Source organism: Theropithecus gelada, chromosome 15, assembly GCF_003255815.1.
Source record: "Theropithecus gelada isolate Dixy chromosome 15, Tgel_1.0, whole genome shotgun sequence".
Lineage (NCBI taxonomy): Eukaryota > Metazoa > Chordata > Mammalia > Primates > Cercopithecidae > Theropithecus > Theropithecus gelada.
Window position 1 is genome coordinate 43404875 of NC_037683.1, and position 23445 is coordinate 43428319.

General features: G+C 41.1%; 1 protein-coding gene across 1 annotated transcript in view; it reads left to right on the forward strand.

The window, feature by feature from the left end:
* TSTD2 (thiosulfate sulfurtransferase like domain containing 2) overlaps positions 1–23445 on the forward strand; it is a 34483-nt gene that overhangs the window by 2179 nt on the left and 8859 nt on the right. Inside the window, exons 2-6 of the mRNA XM_025358632.1 lie at positions 3767–3980; positions 5730–6046; positions 14094–14214; positions 20659–20784; positions 21913–22018. Of these exons, the coding sequence (XP_025214417.1) occupies positions 3816–3980; positions 5730–6046; positions 14094–14214; positions 20659–20784; positions 21913–22018 (835 nt within the window). The 5' untranslated portion in view covers positions 3767–3815. The remainder of the gene's footprint in view (positions 1–3766; positions 3981–5729; positions 6047–14093; positions 14215–20658; positions 20785–21912; positions 22019–23445) is intronic.

A 23445-nucleotide genomic window follows, 5' to 3' on the forward strand; every position in this document is an offset into this window, starting at 1 on the left:
CTGCAAATGATAGTAGCTTGAACTAGGGTGGTAGTGAAGATGATGGTGCAAAGTGATCTGATTAGATTGTACTTCAAAAGCAAAGCTGGCCAGGCATGGTGGCTCACGCCTGTAATCCTAGCACTTTGGGAGTCCCAGCTGTACTCCCAGCTGCTACTTGGGAGGCTGAGACAGAAGAATCGCTTGAACCCGTGAGGCGGAGGTTGCAGTGAGCTGAGATCATGCCACTGCACTTCAACCTGGCGACTGAACGAGACCTGTCTCAAGAAAAAAAAAAAAAAAATAGGATTTTCTGAACAAGTGAATGATAGTGTGAGAAAATATGGAGTCAGGAATCATCCCAAAGTTTTTTTTTGTCTGAGTAACAGGAAGAATAAAATTGTCTTGTACTCAGATAAGGAAGACTAGGGAAGACCAGAGTTTGGTTTTGAACAGTTGTATTTGAAGCTGAAGCTAGCTAGCTTCACACGCAGTGGGGTATGTGAATTTGTAGTTTGGGAGAAAGGCCCAGGTTGAAGATATGAATTTGGAGTCATTTATTGTATAGTATTCTAAACAGAAAATTTCCTTTATGTTTCCCTTTTTTCTTTTTTCATGTAATTTTCAAATATTTACAGAAGTAGGGAAAATTTATGATGCATCCCCATGTACTCATCATCAACTTCAGTAATTCTTAATTCATGAATATTCTGGTTTCGTTGATATTACCTCCTCTCAGCCAATTATTTTGAGGCAAATATAGTTTTGAGTCCTTGGAAGTAGATGAGATCACCTGTGGGGTATGTATAGATATAGAGTAGTTCAACATTTAGAGGTTGGGGTAATAAGGAAGAGCCAGCAAAGGAAACTGAGAAGCAGGGACCCTTATCCCTAGCTGGTATTTTCTTTTTTTTTTTTTTTTTTTTAACTTACTTAATGTCTCTCCTTACCAGAATATAAGCTCCAAGAGAGCAGGGACTTCAACTGTTTCATTCATAGCTGCATTCCCAGGACTATTCCATGGGCCTGGCACATAGCAGAGGTGCCACAAATAATAATAGTTCAGAGTATATACGTAAATGAAAATAAGCTGAGACTGAAAAAAGATGCAGAGTCTGAGGAGATCATTTTGGGGTGGTGGGAAAGGCACCCCACACTCAGGTGTGGAGACCTTGAATCAGGAAAGAACAGGGCTCATTTGTAGAACTGGGCATGGTCCAGTGTGGCCAGAGTAGGATATGTGATGGGGAATGGGGAGCATACTCAGAGATGAGCCTAGAGTATAGAGAAACTTAAGTTTTTCAGGACTTCAAAGGAAGCAGTGACACGGGGTAGCAGACAAGACATAAGTGAAAGGTAACACTTGAACTCAGTCTTGCTATACATAGTAAGCATATGGGGAGGGAAAGAGATGAAAAAGTAAAGGAAACAAAGCAGCGGAAAGCATAAATGCTGGGACAGACCACATCAGGTCATATAGAGGGAGATTGGGAAAGATGCTGGAGGTGGGATCGGATTGGATAGTAATTCCTTTCTACAGTGTTACCTCCCACATGCACTGCCCTTATAGGTGAGTAAGTTCTCTGTTTCTAGAACAATGCCTGGAACCTAGAAGACCCTCCATAAATATTTGCTGAATGAATTTTAATTTGGAAATGATATATATTCTTTCTCTACCTTTACAATAAAACAGCTTTGAGCATGGCGGAAGTGTGTTGAATAAGATTCTTCTACTTATTTTTCTTCTGTCTGGGAGGCTTATAGGTTTGTGTAGAGTTAGAGATGTACTTTTTTCAGTGGGACTTTAAATGAAAGAGATTTTCATGAGAAAGGAAAGAGAAGCCAAAGAAGGTAGTGTTTCTTCACCCAGTCTCTTCCACTGATTTTTCAAATACAGGAGAATTGGGGTTTAATAAATCTGTATTACCTTGCCTTACCCTTAGAACAAAGCTCATTTTGAGCCCCATGGAAGCACCACTTAGCTGATTCAGATGCATTTTATGTGGTGCAAGTGACATCTTAATTTATGAATCCAAGGAACAAAGGTCCTTCATAAGGAAGTTGGTATTGCGTGTGTCTGTGTGTGTGTAGTCTCCATCAATCCCATCCAGCATTGTTAACAAGCAGTGTGTGTTCCGCCAGACATAAACTGCTCCTCGTTGCCTTCTCCTGGTTGAGGTACCCTGTAGACAGAGTTGTGAATTGTCAAAGTTTGTCACCAGTGTCTCCCACATTCTTTTTTCTCATTCTTAGGGGTGCTTTTTCTGCTCCTTCTTGTGGAGCTTAGGACCTCTTTACATGTTACTATTTTCACAACCTTGAGTGTCCATGTCTGGCTGCTTCCTTCAATGTTGTCCTCAAGAAACTAGCTTTGCCAGTTCACTAGTAATATGAAATAACCAGTTGTTATGCTGTGGGGCAGGAATTTGGACAGGGCACAACAGGAACACCTTGTCTCTGCTCTCAGCTCAGAGACCAATCTGGAATCTGAAGGGTCTAGTGGTTGATGCTGGCTGTCAGCTGGAGGCCTCCTCCGTTCCTCTCCACCTGGTTCTCTGTGTGTGATTTCTGCATGGGTTGGATTGGCTTACTCACAGCACAGTGGTTGGTCTCCTCAGCCTGAGCATCTCAGAATGAGAGCTAGTGCTGGCATCTCCTTTTGAGGACCCGACCTCAGTCATACAGCATTGCTTCCATCACATTTTATTTTTGGGAGCAGTTAACAAGCCTGCCTAGGCCTAGGGAAATGGACCAGAAATACTGCTGCAGCCATTTTTGGAAAATATAATCTGTCACAGCTAATTTTTAAAGAAAATGTTAATGTTAAATTTAAAATACAGCATTAAATTAAAATATTACTAATATTACCATTCATTGAACCCTAGTATATGCCAGACACTATATATTAATATTTCTTTCCAGTGCACAGTACAGTACTGTAATGTAGATACTACAATGCACAATTTCCACAAGAGAGATTTAGAACTCAGAAGTAGCTTGCCCATGTTCACATGCTTGGCAAACTGCTGCAGCACAAACCAAAGCCAATGCCTTTTCTCAGTGTGCCTCTTAGTGCTTGTCACCTGTAACCTTTGCTTTACAAAAGAACCAATACAGTATGATGGTTGTAGTGTGTCCGTTTTGACAAGATTTGGCCACAGTAGGGATTTTGACATTTCTTCTGGCTCATTACAGTGGGGCTCTCTTGGGAACTATTTCTTTTAAGGAAGGAAATTTGCATAGCCCTGAAATTAGGGGGCAAAAAGAAGAAAGCGTTTATAACTGAAGGTACTGGCACACAGCTTGATTGATTTGGGTTGTACCTGGTGCTTTTCTGGTATTATTTACCCTGATGTCTGCATGGCTCGCTCCCTAATTCAGGTTTCTGCCCAAATGCTGTTGCTGCAGAAAAGCTTTTCCTACTCTCTGTGTTCGAAGGGCTCCTCCATCACTGCCTCCCTACCCTGCTGGTCATTCTTTATAACCTTTTCACCATCTGACTTTAAAAATAAAAAATCAATTTATCCACTTGTTTACTTCACCCCACTGGAATGTAAACTCTAAGCAGACAGAAACTTTTGCTTTTGTTTACTGCTATATTCTCAGTGCGTAGAATAGTGCTTGACTTAGAGTCGTTGCTAAGTAAATACTATTGATTTAGTAAGTAAATGAATGCTTAGCTTGGGCTACTTTGCCCATGCTAATTTGCATGATTGATTAGCTTCATATCTTCTTCAAGAAGTAATCAAAGACTAGCATGGCTGCTTCTTTCTTACTTATATTCTAGGAGGTCTTTAACTGAAAGGAATATCTGCTTCACTGTTGAAACCAACCAGATGCCTTCTTCCACTTCACCAGACCAAGGAGATGACCTGGAGACCTGCATTTTAAGATTTTCTGACCTGGATTTAAAATATACGAGTCTTATTAATCCCAGCAGCAGTCTCAAAGCAGAATTAGATGGCAGTACAAAAAAGAAATACTCATTTGCAAAGAAAAAGGTAGAGTTCCTATGAATGTTTCATGATCATGTGTGTGTGGTTGGTTAATGCAGATACATTTGGAAGTAGCTTATCAAGGATGCTCTCCAGCTCAAGGTCCAGTCTAGTCAGGGACATTAACCAGTGATGTTAATTCCATCCCAGGCAAAGGGTAATCCCAGGCAAAGGGTAATCATAGGCAAGTGTGGCCCTGAAATAGCCATGGTGGAGTACTTGAGGAGGGTGAATCCTAGACAGATGGATTAGTTTTCATTCCCTACCCCCCAGGTCAAAAAAAACCCATAAAGTTGAAAACCAAATGACAAGTGAAGGAAAAAGTTGGTAACTATGATCAACAAAAGATCACTAAAAACACTTCCATCTCAGTAAGAAGATAAATGCCGTAATGGAAAAATAGGCAACAGATGTGAACAGACAAGCCAGAAATAAACAAATAGAATAAGCAGGAAAAAGTATTCAGCATGACTACTAATCAAAGATATTAAAAAAAAAAATAGGGTAGCATTTCTTTTGCCTTTCATTTGGACCAACATTAAAAATATTGATGATACTGGTAGAACTCAGTGAGGCTGTGGATAAAATGGCACCCACATGCTTTTCTGGTTAGAGTATAAATTGGTACATTTTTCCTGGAAGTCACTATTACAGATTAAAATTTAAGGCTCTTTGACTCCTCAATTTTTATTTTGGATGTTCTAAGTAGGTGATTAAAGATATAGAAAGACGGATACATGGAATGCTCATTCAACATTGCTTTTAACTGCAAATATTAGAAACAATCTGAATGTTCATCAGTTGGTAACTGGTTAAGAGAATTTTCTGTTTGTTTTACAATAAGCATAAATAATTTTTATAAAAACAGTAATATTATTTTCTAAGAAAGAAGACATTTTGGTACGTTTCTTCCCAGTCTTTTTCAATGTACTTTATAATGTGTTTGAGATTACATTACATAAGCAAATTTTATCCAATTTTTTTCACTTAATATTATATCATAAATATTTTTCCATATAACTTAAAACTGACTGCTTAATATTCCATGGTAAGCATACTTCATAATTTACTTTCCCTATTCCTTTCGAAAATAGCTGATAGTGTTATTTGTAATATTTTATTTTATTTTATTTTATTTTATTTATTTATTTATTTTTTTTGAGACAGAGTCTAGCTCTGTCGCCCAGGCTGGAGTGCAGTGGCCGGATCTCAGCTCACTGCAAGCTCCGCCTCCCGGGTTCACGCTGCCATTCTCCTGCCTCAGCCTCCCGAGTAGCTGGGACTACAGGCGCCCGCCACCTCGCCTGGCTAGTTTTTTGTATTTTTTAGTAGAGACGGGGTTTCACCGTGTTAACCAGGATGGTCTCGAACTCCTGACCTTGTGATCCGCCCGTCTCGGCCTCCCAAAGTGCTGGGATTACAGGCTTGAGCCACCGCGCCCGGCCATTTGTAATATTTTAGACCAAACTGTATTATGTATATTCCAGTGTAACTTAGAGCCTTATATCCTGAGAATAAAATTATGCTGAGAGTTATTTAACTTTCTCAATATAAAGCGTAGTTTTAATTTCTCTAATAGTCTCTTCTAAAGCTTACTAATAAGAGACGTGTTACTCCTCAGAGAATTGTATAACATAATGGAACATAAAACTGGAAGTCCCTGTGGAAAGATAATATAAGGAATCTCAGTGAAACTTCTATTAGCCGTAAACCTAGGGTTATTTAACAGTGTTAGTATTTGAAATCTAATTGCAGGCCTTTGCCCTTTTTGTCAAAACCAAAGAAGTTCCGACAAAAAGGAGTTTTGAATGTAAAGAAAAATTGTGGAAATGCTGTCAGCAACTATTCACAGACCAAATCAGCATCCATAGACATGTGGCAACACAACATGCTGATGAAATTTATCACCAGACAGCTTCTATTTTAAAGCAACTGGCTGTGACATTGAGCTCCTCAAAGAGTCTTTCGTCTGCAGATGAAAAGAATCCTCTAAAAGAGTGCCTTCCACATAGTCATGAAGTGTCTGCTTGGCTCCCTGATATAAGCTGCTTTAACCCTGATGAGCTGATAAGGTAAGATTTTCATTCTGTATTTCGTTTTGATTTAAAGTATTTTTCCAACCACAATGAGATACTACAATTCACTCATTAAAATGGCTAAAGTGAGAAAGACCAACTCTGTCAAATGTGAATGAGGATGTGGAACAACTGGAACGCCCAGTCACTGCTGGTGGGAATGTAATATGGCACAACCACTTTGGAAAAGTGTTCGGCGGTTTCTTTTTTTTTTTTTTTTTTTTTTTTGAGACGGAGTCTCGCTCTGTAGCCCAGGCTGGAGTGCAGTGGCCGGATCTCAGCTCACTGCAAGCTCCGCCTCCCGGGTTCATGCCATTCTCCGGCCTCAGCCTCCTGAGTAGCTGGGACTACAGGCGCCCGCCATCTCGCCCGGCTATTTTTTGTATTTCTTAGTAGAGACGGGGTTTCACTGTGTTCGCCAGGATGGTCTCGATCTCCTGACCTCGTGATCCGCCCATCTCGGCCTCCCAAAGTGCTGGGATTACAGGCTTGAGCCACCGCGCCCGGCCTTGGCGGTTTCTTAAACATGCATCGTTCCTGTGGCCCACTCCTTGATGTAATACCAACAGCAATAAAAACATGTCCACAGAAAGCCTTGTACAAGAATGCTCACAGCAGTTTTATTCATAATAACAAAAACTGGAAACAACTGCAAATATCCATCAACGGGAATGAATAAACTGGTATAGTCATGTAAGAATACTGCACAATAATAAAGTGCTGTGAACCGCTAATATTCAAGAACATCTATGGGTGAATGAGAAAATCCTTATGCTGAGTGAAAATAGCCAGACAACACAATACATATTTTCTGATTTCCTATACTTGAAGGCAAAACTAATATATAATGATAGAAGGGTTCTGGCAGAGAGTTTGGGAATACACAAGAGATTTTTTGAGGTCTTGGAAATGTTCTGGTTTTGATAGTGGTGTGGATTACACAGGTGTACCTGTGTCAAAAATGATCAAACTTTACACTTAAGATCTGTGTATTTCACTTGTAAACTGTGCCATGCTTTAAACATTTTTAAATAAATAGGACAGGAAAAACTAAGCAAAAAAAAAAAGGGGGTTTTAAGCTAGATATCATTATCTGTATGATTTCAAATATACGTATCCAGAAAAAATGCATCATTTATTAGGTTTATTGGGGAATGTAGCATTGCACGTAGTGAATTTTTCAGAAAGCAGGTAAATGTAGCTTACATTTTAAAGCATCTAAACTTTCTTTGATTTAACCTTTTTTTTTTTTTTTTCCTGGAATCCTTCAGACATAATTAAATAGAGTATAGTGAATGTGATTGAACTTTTTCTGAGTGCTTTGATGCCATCAGGATGAACTTAAGTAGGAAGGTATAAAAGTTTATCTTTTTACTAAGAAGGCTCAGACTTACTATTCTGTTAGCTCTCCTCCCTCTCTCCTAATTCTAGATCCAAACCCTCTGTATTATTGCTGTGTAACAAATTCAGCTTAAAACAACAAACAATATTTCAGTTTTTGAGGGTCAGGTATCCAGCCGCAGCATAGTTGGTGGTACTAGCTCAGAGTCTGTCATGAAGTTGCAGTCATCTCATTGCTTGACTGGGGCCAGTAAATCTGTTTCCAGGTTTGCTCATGTGGTTGGTGGCAGGCTTGTTTTTTCAGTGGCTTTTAGTCAGAGGCCTCCATTCCTTTCTATGGGGGTCTCTTCATAGGCTGCCTGAGTGCTGTCATGACGTGGCATGTGATTTGTGAGAGACAAAGACACCAAAACAGAAACCACAATCTTTTATGACCTAATCTTAGAATTGCCATAGCATCACTTTTTATTGATGCTATTGGTCACATAGACTAACCTCAGTACACTGTAGAAGAGAACTACACAAGGGTCTGAATACCAGGAGGCAGGGTCATCAGGGATCATCTTGGAGGCTGGGCACCATACCTCAGAGTTGTTACTTTTTAGTGTGTATTATCTAGCACCACTGCCTGCACTTTACCCGTTCTGTCAGGATCTTAACTACTGGCAACAGCTAGATCCTTAAGGCACAGAATTCTAGAGGCCTAAGTTAGGCCAATAACATACATACTATATGTAGCCACAGACCGTAGCCTGTGCAGCAGCATATACCCAGTCAGTTGACATTGTTTGCGAGGTTTTGTGGTTTTTGTTTGTTTTTTGGTATTTTTTTGAGACAGAGTCTCGCTCTGTCACCCAGGCTGGAGTGCAATGGCGTGATCTTGGCTCACTGCAACCTCTGCCTCTCAGGTTCAAGTGATTCTCCTGCCTCAGCCTCCCGAGTAGCTGGGATTACAGGCATGCACCACCACACCCAACTAATTTGTATTTTTAGTAGAGACAAGGTTTCACCATGTTGGCCAGACTAGTCTTGAATTCCTGACCTCAGGTGATCTGCCCACCTTGGCCTCCCAAAGTGCTGGGATTACAGGCATGAGCCTCTGCATCCAGCGTGTTTGCAAGGTTTCTTGGAGACCATTCTATATGTTCTCTAGGGAGGAGAGGTAAAGAAAGAAAATTACATTATTTTCAAAAACAAGTGGGAAGATACAGAGACATTAATTATTCCTCTACCCTATGTAATGTCAGAGCTTGAAAAAGGGTTTTGTATTAGTCTGTTTTCATGCTGCTGATAAAGGCATATCCAAGACTGGGCAATTTACAAAAGAAAGAGGTTTAATGGACTTACAGTTCCACATGGCAGGGGAGACCTGACGATCATGGTGGAAGGCAAGGAGGAGCAAGTCACATCTTACCTAGATGGCAGCAGGCAAAGAGAGAGAGCTTGTGCAGGAAAACTCCTGTTTTTAAAACCATCAGATCTTGTGAGACTTACTATCACAAGAACAGCACAGGAAAGACTCATCCCCATGATTCAGTTGCCTCCCACTGGAGTCCTCCCATGACACATGGGAATTGTGAGAGTTACAATTCAAGATGAGATTTGGGTGGGGGCGCAATCAAACCATATCATTCCACCCCGGCCCCTCCCAAATATCATGTCCTTACATTTATTATGCCTTCCCAACAGTCTCCAAAGTCTTATTTCAGCATTAACTCAAAAGTCCACAGTCTGAAGTCTCATCTGAGTCAAAGCAAATCCCTTCCGCCTATGAGCCTGTTAAAAGCAAGTTAGTTACTTCCTAGATACAATGGGGGCACAGGCATTGAGTAAATACAGCCATTCCAAATGGGAGAAATTGGCCAAAACAAAGGGGCCACAGGCACCATGCAAGTCCTAAATCCAGCGGGGCAGTCAAATTTTAAAGCTCCAAAATGATCTCCTTTGACTCCATCTCTCACATCCGGGTCATGCTGATGCCAGAGGTCAGTTCCCATGATATTAGGCAACTCTGCTTCTGTGGCTTTGCAGGGCATAGCCTCCCTCCTGACTGCTTTCACAGGCTGGGGTTGAGTGTCTGCAGCCTTTTGGTGCATGGTACAAACTGTCAGTGGATCTGCCATTCTGGGGTGTGGAGGACCATGGCCCTCTTCTCATAGCTCCACTAGGTGGTGCCTCAGGGGGAACTCTGTGTTGGGGCTCTGACCCCACATTTCCCTTCCACACTGCCCTAGCAGAGGTTCTCCATGAAGGCCTTGCCCCTGCAGCAAACTTCTGCCTGGGCATCCAGGTGTTTCCATACATCCTCTGAAATCTAGGCAGAGGTTCCCAAACCCTTATTCTTGACTTCTGTGCACTCACAGGCTCAACACCACCTGGAAGCTGCCAAGGCTTCGGGCTTGCACCCTATGGAACCATGGCCTGAGTTCTACATTGGCCCCTTTCAGCCACAGCTAGAGCAGCTGGGATGCAGGGCACCAAGTCCCTAGACTGACCCCGGGTTCAGCCCATGAAACCATTTTCCTCCTAGACACTCAGGCATTATCGGGGGAACCAGCCCCCAATATTTCAACGTAGTTTTTTTCTATTTTCCGTAAGTGTCGGCGGATCTGAGAAATAAAGAGAGAGAGCACAAAAGAGAGAAATTTTACAGCTGAGTCTCCAGGGGTGACATCACATGTCAGCAGATTCCGTGGTGCCCACCTGAGCCACAAAACCAGCAAGTTTTTATTAGGAATTTCAAAAAGGGAGGGGTGTACGAATAGGGAGTGGGTCACAGAGATCACATGCTTCAAATGGCAATAAAAGGTCACAAGGGCAGAAGGGCAGAGCAAAATCACAAGGCCAGGGTGAAATTAGAAATACTGATGAGGTTTCATGTCCTGCTGTGCACGCGTTGTCATTGATAAATATCTTAACAGGAAACAGGGTTCAAGAGCAGAGAACCGGTCTAACTAGAATTTGCCAAGCTGGAATTTCCTGATCCTAGCAAGCCTGGGGGCACTTCAGGAGACCAGGGTGTGTTTCATCCCTTACCTTCAGCTGTATAAGGCAGACACCCCGCAGAGCGGCTGTACGTAGGCACCCCCTGGGAAGGGAATGCATTCCCTTCCCAGGGTTATTCCTTACTGAGAGAAGAATTCAGTGATATTTCTCCTACTCGTTTTCTGCAATAAGAAAAATATGACTCTGTTCTGTCCGGCCCTGCTGTTATCCAGTTCTTTTTCAGGGTGCCCAGATTTCATATTGTTCAAACACGTATGTTTTACAGTTTGTGCAGTTAATGCAATCATCACAGGATCCTGAGGTGACATACATCCTCAGCTTATGAAGATGATGGGATTAAGAGATTAAAGTAAAGACAGGCATAGGAAATTATAAGAATATTGATTGGGGAAGTGATAAATGTCCATGAAATCTTCACAATGTATATTTCCCGATTGCAGTAAAGACAGGTGTAAGAAATTATAAAAGTATTAATTTGGAGAACTAATAAATGTCCATGAAATCTTCACAAGTTATGTTCTTCTGCCATGGCTTCAGCTGGTCCCTCCGTTCGGGGTCCCTGACTTCCCGCAACAAGGCATGTGATAGGAGGGGCTGTCATGAGAACCTGGAGACATTTTCCCTGTTGTCTTGGGGATTCACATTTGGCTCCACATTACTCATGCAAATTTCTGTAGCCAGTTTGAATTTCTCCTCAGAAATGGAATTTCCTTTTCTATTGCATTGTCAGACTGCAAATTTTTTGCACTTCCATGCTTTGCTTCCCTTTTAAAACTGAATGCCTTTAACAGCACCCAAGTCACCTTTTGAATGCTTTGCTGATACCCTAAATCATCTCTCTCAAGTTCAGAGTTCCCCCAAATCTCTAGGGCGGGGGAAAATGCCGCCAGTCTCTTTGCTAAAACATAACAAGAGTCATCTTTGCTCCAGTTCCCAAGAAGTTCCTCATCTCTATCTGAGACCACCTCAGCCTGAAGTTCATTGTCCTTATCATTATCAGCATTTTAGTCAAAGCCATTCAACAAGTCTCTAGAGAGTTCCAAACTTTCCCACATTTTCTTGTCTTCTTCTGAGCCTCCAAACTGTTCCAACCTCTGCCTGTTACCTAGTTCCAAAATCACTTCCACCTTTTTGGGTATCTTTTCAGCAGCACCCCACTCTGCTAGTACCAGTTTATTGTATTAGTTCATTTTCATGCTGCTGATAAAGACATACCTAAGACTGGGTAATTTACGAAAGAAAGAGGTTTAATGGACTTAAAATTCCACATGGCAGGGAGGCCACACAATCATGGTGAAAGGCAAGGAGGAGCAAGTCACATCTTACATGGATGGCAGCAGGCAAAGAGAGAAAGCTTGTACACGGAAACTCCCATTTTTAAAACCATCAACTCTCGTGAGACGTATTCACTGAGAATAGCATGGGAAAGACCTACCCCCGTGATTCAATTACCTCCCACTGCATTCCTCCAGTGACAGGTGGGAATTATGAGAGTTACAATTCAAGATGAGATTTGGGTGGGGACACAGCCAAACAATATCAGGTTTTTATTGCCAAATACAGTTTTCTGAGCTGAATATGTTTTAGGAAGTATATTAACTTTTAAAACTGAATCATAGGATTAGATGTTTAGATCGTGGCTCTGAAAAACTCACCAAGTCATATTGCAGAATTCCAGAGGACAAATTTCTGACTTTAAGCAATTCTTGAACTATTTAGTAAATAGAAATACAGTTGACCCTTAAACAACGCGGGGTCAGGAATCCAAGGATTAGGGGCAGTTGAAAATTCACATATAACTTTTAACTCCCCCAAAACTTTACTAATAGCCTCTTGTTGACTGAAGCCTTACCAATAATGTAAACAATGAACACATTTTTCAGTATTATGTATATTGTATACTGTGTACTGTATTAAAGTAAGCTAGAGAAAATGTTATTAAGAAAATCATAAGAGGCCAGGTGCAGTGACTCATGCCTGTAATCCCAGCACTGTGGAGGGCCAAGGCAGGAAGATCACATTAGGCCAGGAGTTCAAGACCAGTCTGGGCAATATAGCAAGACCCTGTCCCTACAAAAAAAAAGAAAAAGAAAATCGTAATATATATTTACTGTTTTTTCAGTGGAAGTGGCTCTTCGTAAAGGTCTTTATCACCCTCATATTGAGTAGACTGAGGAGGAAGAGGGATTGGTCTTGTTGCCTCGTGAGTGCTAGAGGCACGAAAAGATCTGCAAATAAGTGGACCCACACGGTTCAAACCCATGTTGCTCACGGGTCAACTGTAGTCCAAATTTGATAAATTTTTGTAATTACTACTGAGTACCACATTCCCTTTTGCTTATTGGAAAGCAGAAAGAAAGCAAATTTAAGTAGAAGTCACATTTGAGCTTGTCACTAAAATTTTCTGTACCTTCATTTCCTCACCTCTAAAATTGGAATAATAATGCCTGCCTTGCCTATCTCCCAGTACTGTGGAATGAGTTATAGAATAGGATGGTGATAGTATGAGCAGTTGTGAACTACACTGTTCTATACAGATATGGCCCTTCCATTTCATATGGCCCCACACTTCAGGGAAGTTACTTAGTAGTTAGAGAAACAAAGAAAAAGACACATGAGATAATTAGCAGATGATACAGGTTACATAATTATCAGTTGAATTGTATGATACAGAGAATAATTTGTTATAGGAACTTAGAGAAAGGAAAATAGGATCTAAAATAGATAAGAAGGTTTCATGGAGGAGCATGGAAAGCATGGAGGAGATTAGGTCCTGAAATATGATGAGGCCGTTGATGAGAGAATCAGACTCCAGAGCTGGATAGTACCTTAATTGTCCTGTACTGTAACATTCCCTAAAATATGTTCTGTGGGACACTAGTTCTAGAGGATGCTAACAAGGTATTGAAAAAAGGGGTATTAAAGACAAATTTGGGAAGCACTCAGTCAAAATGTTGTTACTGCAAGACTTCTCAGAGGCTTTTAGAGGCTTTTGCTGGGATTCTTAAGGAGGGAGATGCTGTCTGTAGAGTTTCCAAATATGATTTTATAGAACAGCTTCATAACACACTTTGGAAAATATAGTTTATTTCTATTCTCTCATTTTACATACGAGGAAACCAAGGCCCAGAAGTGATGAAAGACCTGCCCAGCTAGTTAGTATGACAGCACAGTGCAGTAGAAAGAGTATAGATCTGGTGTCAGAAGACTGGCGTGTAAGTCCTTACTATCACTTTCTGGCTGGCTGACTTGGGAGGAATTGGCCTCAATTTATTCAACTGTAAAATGGGGATAATAATAACCTGCATCATAGAAAGAGGGTTATAAGAAAAAATGGAAGTGAAACTTTTTTGTATGATGATTCATACAGATACTGCCTTATGTGAGAGGATAAGCCAGAATGGAACCAAATTTCTAACTTTTCTATGAATTGGAGTTACTGATACCTGTCTCTTGGATGTGACCATTAAATGAGGGATCAAAGTAAACTCACTTTTTGTAAAGTAAGTTCAGTGCAGATACTGTCTTCTGTAGAGCAAATATAAAAAGAAGTTGCTTCTCGTTTCAGGAGAACAATAATCAGAGCAAAGGCAGGCATGAGTGTCTTCATCTTAGCCTTCCCTCGTGTACTGTATGAATTGTGACTTCTTTATGTCAGCGACTCAAATGCTCTTTGCCTCGGATTTTCATTTTGTAGTGGCCAGGGCAATGAAGAAGGGGAGGTGCTCCTTTATTACTGCTACCGTGACCTGGAGGATCCCCAGTGGATCTGTGCCTGGCAGACAGCTCTGTGTCAGCACCTGCGCCTCACAGGCAAGGTAACACCTTCTCCTATAGTCCTTCCTTCACTGGGTTCATCTTGCCTGCCAACCTTGGATTGCAAATGCTGTGCTCATTGTAAAAAAGATTCACTCTTGAGTTCTTAGAAGTTAGGGAAATTCTGCTGGGCATTTAAGGAAAATATTAGGCAGCTATTAATGTCGTATTTTATAAAAATATTTACTAGCATAAACCAGGAGTCAGCAAACTTTTTCTTGAGGTACCAGATAGTAGATATTTTAGGTTTTGCACAAAAAACTATTCAGTATTGTTATAGCATGAGAGCAACTATAGATAATATGTAAAATAATTAGATGGCTGTGTTTGAATAAAACTATATGCAAAAGCAAGGATAATTTGCCGAGCCCGGTATAGGGAAATTTTCATGATATATTAACTGGAAAAACATTTTATAGAACATACAGGTGTGATTCCAAGTTGCTTCTTCTTTTTCTAGAACTTGCCAGGGTCATGTACCAGCTCAAGGTATTGACATTTGCTGTTTCCTTCCTCTCCTAGAATGCTCTTCCCTTGCACCTTCACATGGCACATACCCCACTTCAGATCTCGGCTCACATATTGTCTCCTTAGAGCTCCAGTCTGAAGTAGTCCTCTCCAGATCTCATCACGTTCTATCCCTTTCTGCTTTTCAAAGAATTGATTAGTATCTGAAAGTATAATTTTCATTTATAAGCTTCATGAGGACAGGAATTTTGGTCTTAATTAATTGACGTATTCTCAGTGCTGGAACAGAGCTTAGCATGTAGTAGACCCTCAGTGGATATTTGGAGAAGATAGAATGAAGGAATGAATGCATGTTCATGACAAAACCAGAAGTGCATGTATAAGCATGGAAGGTTGTGTGTACCAAAATGTTAGTAAGGATCATCTAGGAATGTAGGATTATCGATGGTTTTTATCTTCCTAAAATATTCTCTGATAACATTACACATATGCATATGTCTATGTCTTTTATATGATTTTCAAAATTTAAATCAAAGGGAAGTGAACTAGTTTCCCCCTGAAACCCCCTTTGGTTGTGACACTGTGCTGCTTTGTTTCATCTTTCCCAACATATGGCCCAGGTCTGAATTGATCAATCAGTGATATTTTTCACATCCATGTTTTCTAATAGATAATGTTTTCATTTACCTCATTCAGTTCATCACCAAGTCCTGCCATTTCCACCTCTTCAAATATTCCTTAATTCCATTCCCTTCTCTCTTCCACACTCATCACTTTAGACGAAACCACCACCCTGTCTTACCCAGTCCATGCAGTAGCTTTCAAATTACTTGCCATCCCTGCCTGCCACTTAATCCATTCTCCACACAACAATAATGATCCTAAAAGGTAAATAAAATCATATCACTCCTTCCTCAAACTCTTTCAGTGGCTGCCACTTCCAGTTCATGTGGAGGAAAACCAGTGCCTTAAAAATGCCCTTAGGTTCCTGCATGAGTTGGCCCCTTCTTACCTTTTCCTCTCATCTGATACTGTTCTTTGCTCATTATACTCCAGCAACATGGTCTTTCAGTGTTTTGCAACCCACCGAGTTCTTGTCTGTCCTTGGGCCTTTTTACAAGCAAACTATCTTCAGGGAGCTCTCTTACACCTACTCTGTTCCTCAGTCTGGCTTTTACTCAAGCTTAGTTCTCAATTTTCACGACACTTCGTCAAAGAGACCTTTCCTGTCAATCGAAATTCATTTTTCCCAGTGCACTCTCTCATGGCATCTTGTAGTTATTTTTCATAGTATTTGTCCATTTGTAACTTTTATTTTAATATCTGTGACCTCCCATAGACTGTAAGCTCCTAAAGCGAAAAGCTATATTTTTTTTCAACCACTGTATCCCTAATTCCTAGTACAATTCCTGGTGTAAATAAATAAATAATATTTATTTGTAGAATGAATACATTCATCACCATTCCTATTCAGAAAACTTCCACACCCTGAAAGATGGATACTCTCACAGTAAACCTGAATGTACAAAGTATGAAAACAACCTCTTGGTTTGGAGGCAGATTATTATTCTTGGCCCAACCCAAGTGCTAAATTAGCAATGAAGGATCTTACCCATAAGGTGGCAGTACTTGCCTAGATCTTGGATACAAATTCCTAGGTGTCAAGGCTACATGCCCGTTTAATGAGAGTTTTGTGTTTGGAGATTTGGCAAAATATCGGTGCCTAAGTAGGGAAAGAGAAGAACTTGACAGTTGTGGAATTATGGGAGAAAAGCCTCTACCCTATTGCTGTGTATTCCTTACTGCCTCAAAAAATTTGAAGGGATACATTGAAGGCTTTAGAAAGGAAAAGTGGTAAGATTGGGAGTCAGTAAGATCTGGTTTTGAATCCCAGATTTACCAGCTATCAACTGTACCTTTGGGCAAGTTAATTAATTTCTCTGAGCTTTTGTTTCCTTTTCTGTAAAATGGGGATTATGATATCTGCCTTTCAGGATTATAATGTAATGCTTCTGTCTCATAGCAAGTGCTGAATAAATGCTAATTGTTCTCAATTTCTTTCATGTAAGGCCTTCCTCACTAAGGAGCTTTGAAGGATTTCTGTTAGAGAATCCTGGGGGTTCAAAGTCTAGTGCATGAGTTTAGAGCATGCTCTGCCCTACCTATGTAGGGAGCAGATGTACTTGTCTTTTCTTTGGGTTCTGAGATTAAAATAAATTAGAAAAGAATCTACTAGCCTACCCAAAGAGAGGTGCTTAGATGTACATACTTCATCTTACCTGCTGTAGTCAGAAACCATTTTGGAGTGGGTTTTCTAACTCTTACACTGATTGGGCTCTATTTTTTTATGTAGTCCACTATAAGTTCGTAGTGGGGACAGTAGCTTGTGTAGCAGAGATGTCATGGGCTTCCTGCTTCCCTCTCCCATGCCCGGAACTGGCTTTACTAGACCGCAGCACTGTTTCTCAAGGAGTCTGGATGTGATCTGGAATCTTTGTCATGGAACTCTGGAAAACATTTTACAGTACTGTACATAGAGGTGTGATTCCAAGTTGCTTCTTAATTTTCTAGAACCTGCCAGGATCATTTACCAGCTCAGGGTATTGACATTTGCTGTTTCCTTCGTCTCTAGAGTGCTCTTCCCCTGCACCTTTACATGGCGCATACCCCACTTCAGATCTCGCCTCACATATTGTCTCCTTAGAGCTCCAGTCTGAAGTAGTCCTCTCCAGATCTCATCACGTTCTATCCCTTTCTGCTTTTCAAAGAATTGATTAGTATCTGAAAGTATAATCTTCATTCATAAGCTTCATGAGGACAGGAATTTTGGTCTTAATTAATTGACGTATTCTCAGTGCTGGAACAGAGCTTAGCATGTAGTAGACCCTCAGTGGATATTTGGAGAAGATAGAATGAAGGAATGAATGCATGTTCATGACAAAACCAGAAGTGCATGTATAAGCATGGAAGGTTGTGTGTACCAAAATGTTAGTAAGGATCATCTAGGCATGTAGGGTTATCAGTGGCTTTTATTTTCCTAAAATATTCTCTGATTACATTACACACATGCATATGTTTGTGTCTTTTATGTTAACTTTCAAAGTTTAAAATTATATACGACTACCAATGAGTTGGCATTGGCTTGTGCCATGAATCTTGTTTTATATCCATACCTTAAAGAATTGATCAAGTGAGGCATCAACTTGTGTCTTCTCTGGACCCTAAAAAAGGGCAGCCATTAAAAATTTTCAAATTACCAAGTACGGGTAGATATCAGTATTATATGACTAGAACAATATAGGACCTTGAGTTAAATCATCTCTATTTCCAGACGGCGCCATGATACCACATGTGCTGCGCTTGCTAGCACTTTTCTTTAGAGAGCTCAGTTCCCTTTAGAGATGATCCATCTTTAAACTCATCCACAGGATTTTGTAGTGTGAAAACAACCAACTCTACAGGGCCTCCAGAGCAGTGCCCCTTAAGGCTGGGGCCTTACCCCAGGCTCTAATGTCCCCTAACCAGGGGAGCATTTCACAGAGAATATGGGGCTTGAGATGCCAAAGAGCCCCAAATATGGATGCACAGTCATTTATTCAACAAATATGTATTGAGTGCCTACTATGTGGCAGGCACTGTTCTAGGGGATAGGCCGGTGAGCAAAACAGACACAAACCCATGTGGAACTTACATTCCAGTGGATGGGTTTGCAGTGGTGGGCTGTCCTCCAAACACCATGCAGAGATACATGCTGATGTATGCCCTCTGCCCTCAGATGTGCTCTGTGCTTTAGGATTTTGGTAGTGTCCCCTCAGCAATTCTTTTAATTTCTGGTGCTCTTTAGTTCTCTTTTTATTCATATAAAGAAATTAGGGTTCAGAGAAGTCAATTAACTTTTTCATAGCTACATGCAAGTGAGTGGCAGAGCTTAATCTTGATCCTAGATCTGCTGACCTCTGTGGAGGACTCTGTTGAGCTACTTGGATTTAGATTAAGCTCAGAATTCACTTCTTTGGCTGTTGGACCACTGTAGCTCCATAGCAAATGGGGCTTTCCAGGAGTTTTATTCACATTCTCGTGTTCAGCACGTATGAAACAGAATACCTCATCGGAACTGTAGGCTATGCCATTTTAGAAAAATACAGGTATCCAGCTGGGCACGGTGGCTTGTGCCTATAATCCCAGCACTTTGGCACTTTGGGAGGCCAAGGCGGGTAGATCACTTGAGGCCAGGAGTTCAAGACCAGGCTGGCCAACATGGCGAAACCCTGTCTGTACTAAAAATACAAAAATTAGCTGGGCTTGGTGATGCATGCCTGTAATCCCAGCTACTCAGGAGGCTGAGGTAGGAGAATCACTTGAACCCAGGACGTGGAGGCTGCAGTGAGCCAAGATTGTGCCACTGCACTCCAGCCTGGGCAACAGAGCACAACTCTGTCTTAAAAAACAAACAGGTGGCCGGGCGCGGTGGCTCACGCCTGTAATCCTAGCACTTTGGGAGGCCGAGGTGGGTGGATCACGAGGTCAGGAGATCAAGACTATCCTGACTAACACAGTGAAACCCCGTCTCTACTAAAAAAGACAAAAAAATTAGCCAGGCGTGGTGGTGGGCGCCTGTAGTCCCAGCTACTCTACTAAAAATTTTTGTATGTTTAGTGGAGACGGTGTTTCACCATGTTGGCTAGGCAGGAGAATGGCGTGAACCCAGGAGGCGGAGCTTGCAGTGAGCCGAGATCGCGCCACTGCACTCCAGCCTGGGCAACAGAGGCGAGACTCTGTCTCAAAAACAAACAAACAAACAAACAAACAGGTATCCATCTCACACCAGTCAGAATGGCTATTATTAAAAAGTGAAAAAATAACATGCTGGTGAGGTTGTAGAGAAAAAGGAATGCTTATACACTATAGGTGGGAGTGTAAATTAGCTCAACCATTGTGGAAGACAGTGTGGTAATTCCTCAAAGACCTAAAGACAGAAATACCATTCGATTCAGCAATCACATTACTGGGTATGTACCCAAAGGAATATAAATTGTTCTGTTATAAAGACACATGTATGCATATGTTCATTGCATCAGTGTTTGCAGTAGCAAAGACATGGAATCACCCTAAATGTCCATCAGTGATAAACTGGATAAAGAAAATGTAGTACTGGATAAAGAAAATGTGGGAATACTATGCAGCTATAAAAAAGAACAAGATCATGTCCTTTTCAGGGACATGGATGGAGCTGGAAGCCATTATCCTTAGCAAACTAACGCGGGAAGAGAAAACCAAATACTATGTATTTTCACTTACAGAGTCTCACTCTGTCGCCCAGGCTGGAGTGCAGTGGCGCAATCTCAGCTCACTGCAAGCTCCGCCTCCTGGGTTTATGCCATTCTCCTGCCTCAGCCTCCCGAGTAGCTGGGACTACAGGTGCCCGCCACCTCGCCCGGCTAGTTTTTTGTATTTTTTAGTAGAAACGGGGTTTCACCATGTTAGCCAGGATGGTCTCGATCTTCTGACCTCGTGATCCGCCCGTCTCGGCCTCCCAAAGTGCTGGGATTACAGGCTTGAGCCACCGCGCCTGGCCCATATTTTCACTTATAAGTGGGAGTTAAAAGATGAGAACATATGGACACATAGAGGGGAACAACAAACACTGGGGCCTTTTGGAGGGTGGAGGGTGGGAGGAGGGAGAAGATCAGGAAACATAACTAAGGGGTACTAAGCTTAATACCTGGGTGGTGAAATAATCTGCACAACAAACCCCCCTGACACAGTTTTACTACAGAGCAAACCTGCACTTGTACCCCAGACTTAAAAGTTTAAAAAAGAAAAACACAGATATCTTTTGTCCAGTAACACTTTGGTATCCTCAGCAGCGTCTGCTTTTCCTGTTAAACTCATTGACACATATGAGCCTGTTGTTCTTCCCTGGAAAGATAACCAAACTAAGAACAGTCTGTTCTCTTTCTCACCATCTTGTGTCTCAGATTCGAATTGCTACAGAAGGAATCAATGGGACAGTTGGTGGAAGCAGATTGGCTACCAGACTCTATGTGGAAGTCATGCTTTCCTTCCCATTGTTTAAGGATGACCTGTGTAAAGATGATTTTAAGGTAAGAGAAAATGAAAATTAAATGGATCTAGAGCCATCTGTTTCTGCCTCTGTGCATGTTATTGAAGAAGAGTTCAAAGTAGAGAAATAAGCAGTGCCAAGTAAGTATCCTTTTCCCTTTATTTTTTGGGGCTTGGGGAGTTTTTTTGTTTTGTTTTGTTTTTTGACAGGGTCTTGCTCTGTCACCTAGGCTGGAGTGCAGTGGCATGATCGTGGCTCACTGCAGCCTCGACCTCCCCAGGCTCAGGTGATCCTCCCATGTAGCTAGGACCATAGGCATGTACCACCATGTCTGGCTAACTTTTTGGAGAGACGGGGTCTCACTATGTTGCCCAGGCTGGTCTGGAACTCTTGGGTTCAAGCAGTCCGCCCACATCAGCCTCCCAAAGTGCTGAGATTATGGATGTGAGATACCGCACCTGGCCCCCTTTCCCCTTTAAATGCGCTTTTCCCTTTAGGTTACAAGACAGTACGATAGAAGGAGCATGCTCGTCCCCATACTTCCATTGAGTTTCCATGCGATCTTGGACCAGCTAGTGCTCTAGACCTCAGTATCCCTTCTTATAAAATAAGGATGTTACAGCTTATGCAGTCTGGGACTACAAATCTTGGACATATTCACTCACTTGAGAGACCACCAGCCTGGTCAGCAGATCACTGTGTTTTTAGTAAATCTGGAATTGTAAGATTAACACTTCACACCACATGGGGGAATAAAGTTGTTGCTCTCACAGGTGGGCTGCTTTGTTTGAGTGACTTTATACTTTGTCATAATAAGTGATAAGGTGATGGGAAATGCCTTGCTAGCATTCACGCTGGCAGTGATAGGAAAAGAATGAAAACTGGGCATAATCACATGTTAGAATTGCTCAGCAGTGTTGCAGTTTTATAATTAAATGCTTGTACCTAAAGAAACACCTTTTCAGCTTAACGTTCCTGCATATGGCAGGTATGCAATAAGTATTTATCAGTGTTGAATTATCTGGAACTTTCTGGGCCCTAACTAGAGGTTTTTTAAGACTTCAACTATTGTTATTACAAAACAGACCATCATTCTTATATTGGCACTTGTCTTATACCTGGAGATGGGACAGCAAGACTGTATTCTGTTTTGTTTCTCATTGGCTAGACCAGCAAAGGAGGAGCTCACTGTTTTCCAGAATTGCGTGTTGGTGTATTTGAAGAAATCGTGCCCATGGGGATCAGCCCCAAAAAGATCTCCTACAAGAGGCCTGGTATGCTTGCTTTTAGAAGATTGTGCTTTAATTCACAGGGACACAACTTGATGGACAAAACTTGATAGACAAATAAGAAAGCTGGGCACCGTGATCAGCAGCAGTCATGAGTCCTCTCTAAAGCAGCTGTGGGGTGGCTAACACTTGGCTGCGTCCAGTGCTTACACTGTTTCTCTGTGGTGCTGTGGTAATTGAAGACTCACCTCTTAGAGTGATCTATCTCATTCTTCTTGGTGATGGTTCAGCAAGTAGTTGTTTTCTCTTTCCAAAGACAGCAAGCAGTTTGGGAAGAGTGTAATTATTACTTGTAAACAGTTCATCAGCAGAATAGAGCACGCAGGCCTTTTGCCACAGGAAGCAAGTTGTTTTCAACATCAAAGCAGTTTTCACTGTGCTCTAGAATGTTCTTTCCCCATCTTCTCCATGGTAAATGGTTGAAAGACATTTGTTTGGCAGGTGTTTTGGAGTTTTATTGTACTTTTTGCCATGAAAAATTTTAAACATTAAAAAAGTAGAGAAAATAGTATAGTGACGTTCCATGTACCTATCATGCAGCTTTAGCAGTTAACTGATTCATGGCCAGCCCTCACCTATACCCCATCCCTTCTCCCATCTTGGATTATTTTGAAGGCAACCCCAATGTCAGGTCATTTCATTTATAAATATTTTTAGTAGATATCTCTAAAAGATAAAAATGTGTTTTAAAAGATGTAAAACGATATCACATCTTAAAACATTTTAACTGATTCCTTAACATGTTATCAAATATCTAGTTGGTTTAGTCTCTCAATTCCCAGTTGTCTCATACTTTTTAAGCTTCGTTTCTGTTAGATTTAAATAAGATTCATTGATTGTGATTCATCAGTATGTCTCTTTAAGTGTCTTTCAACCTATAGATTTATTTCCGTTTTTTTTCCTCCCCTTGCAGTTTATTTTTGAAGGAACTGGGTCATTTGACCTTTAGAGTTTCCCATAATCTGGACGATACTAGTTGTGTCTCCAAGGTATATTTCTCTGTCCTTTTTATTTCCTGTAAGTTGATCATTAGATTTAGAGTAGCGCTGATAGAAATATAATGTGAGCTACATAATTTTACATTTTCTAGTAACCACATCTTTAAAAGTAAAAACTAGATGAGATTAATTTAAATAATATGGTTTTCTTAATGCAATATATCAAAATATTATTTCAATATGTAATCAATAGAAAAAATTATTAGTTTGCTTTTTGTTCATGCTAAGTCCTTGAGATCCAGTATGTATGTCACCCTTATAGCACAAGTACTTGCCAGTCACATTCGGCTAGTGGCTACTGTATTGACAACTCAGGACTAGAGACTTGATCAGATTCCAATTTGATTTCTTTTTCTCCCGCCACCAAGACTACATAAGCACTATTGTCTTCTTTGATCAGGAAGCACAAAGATC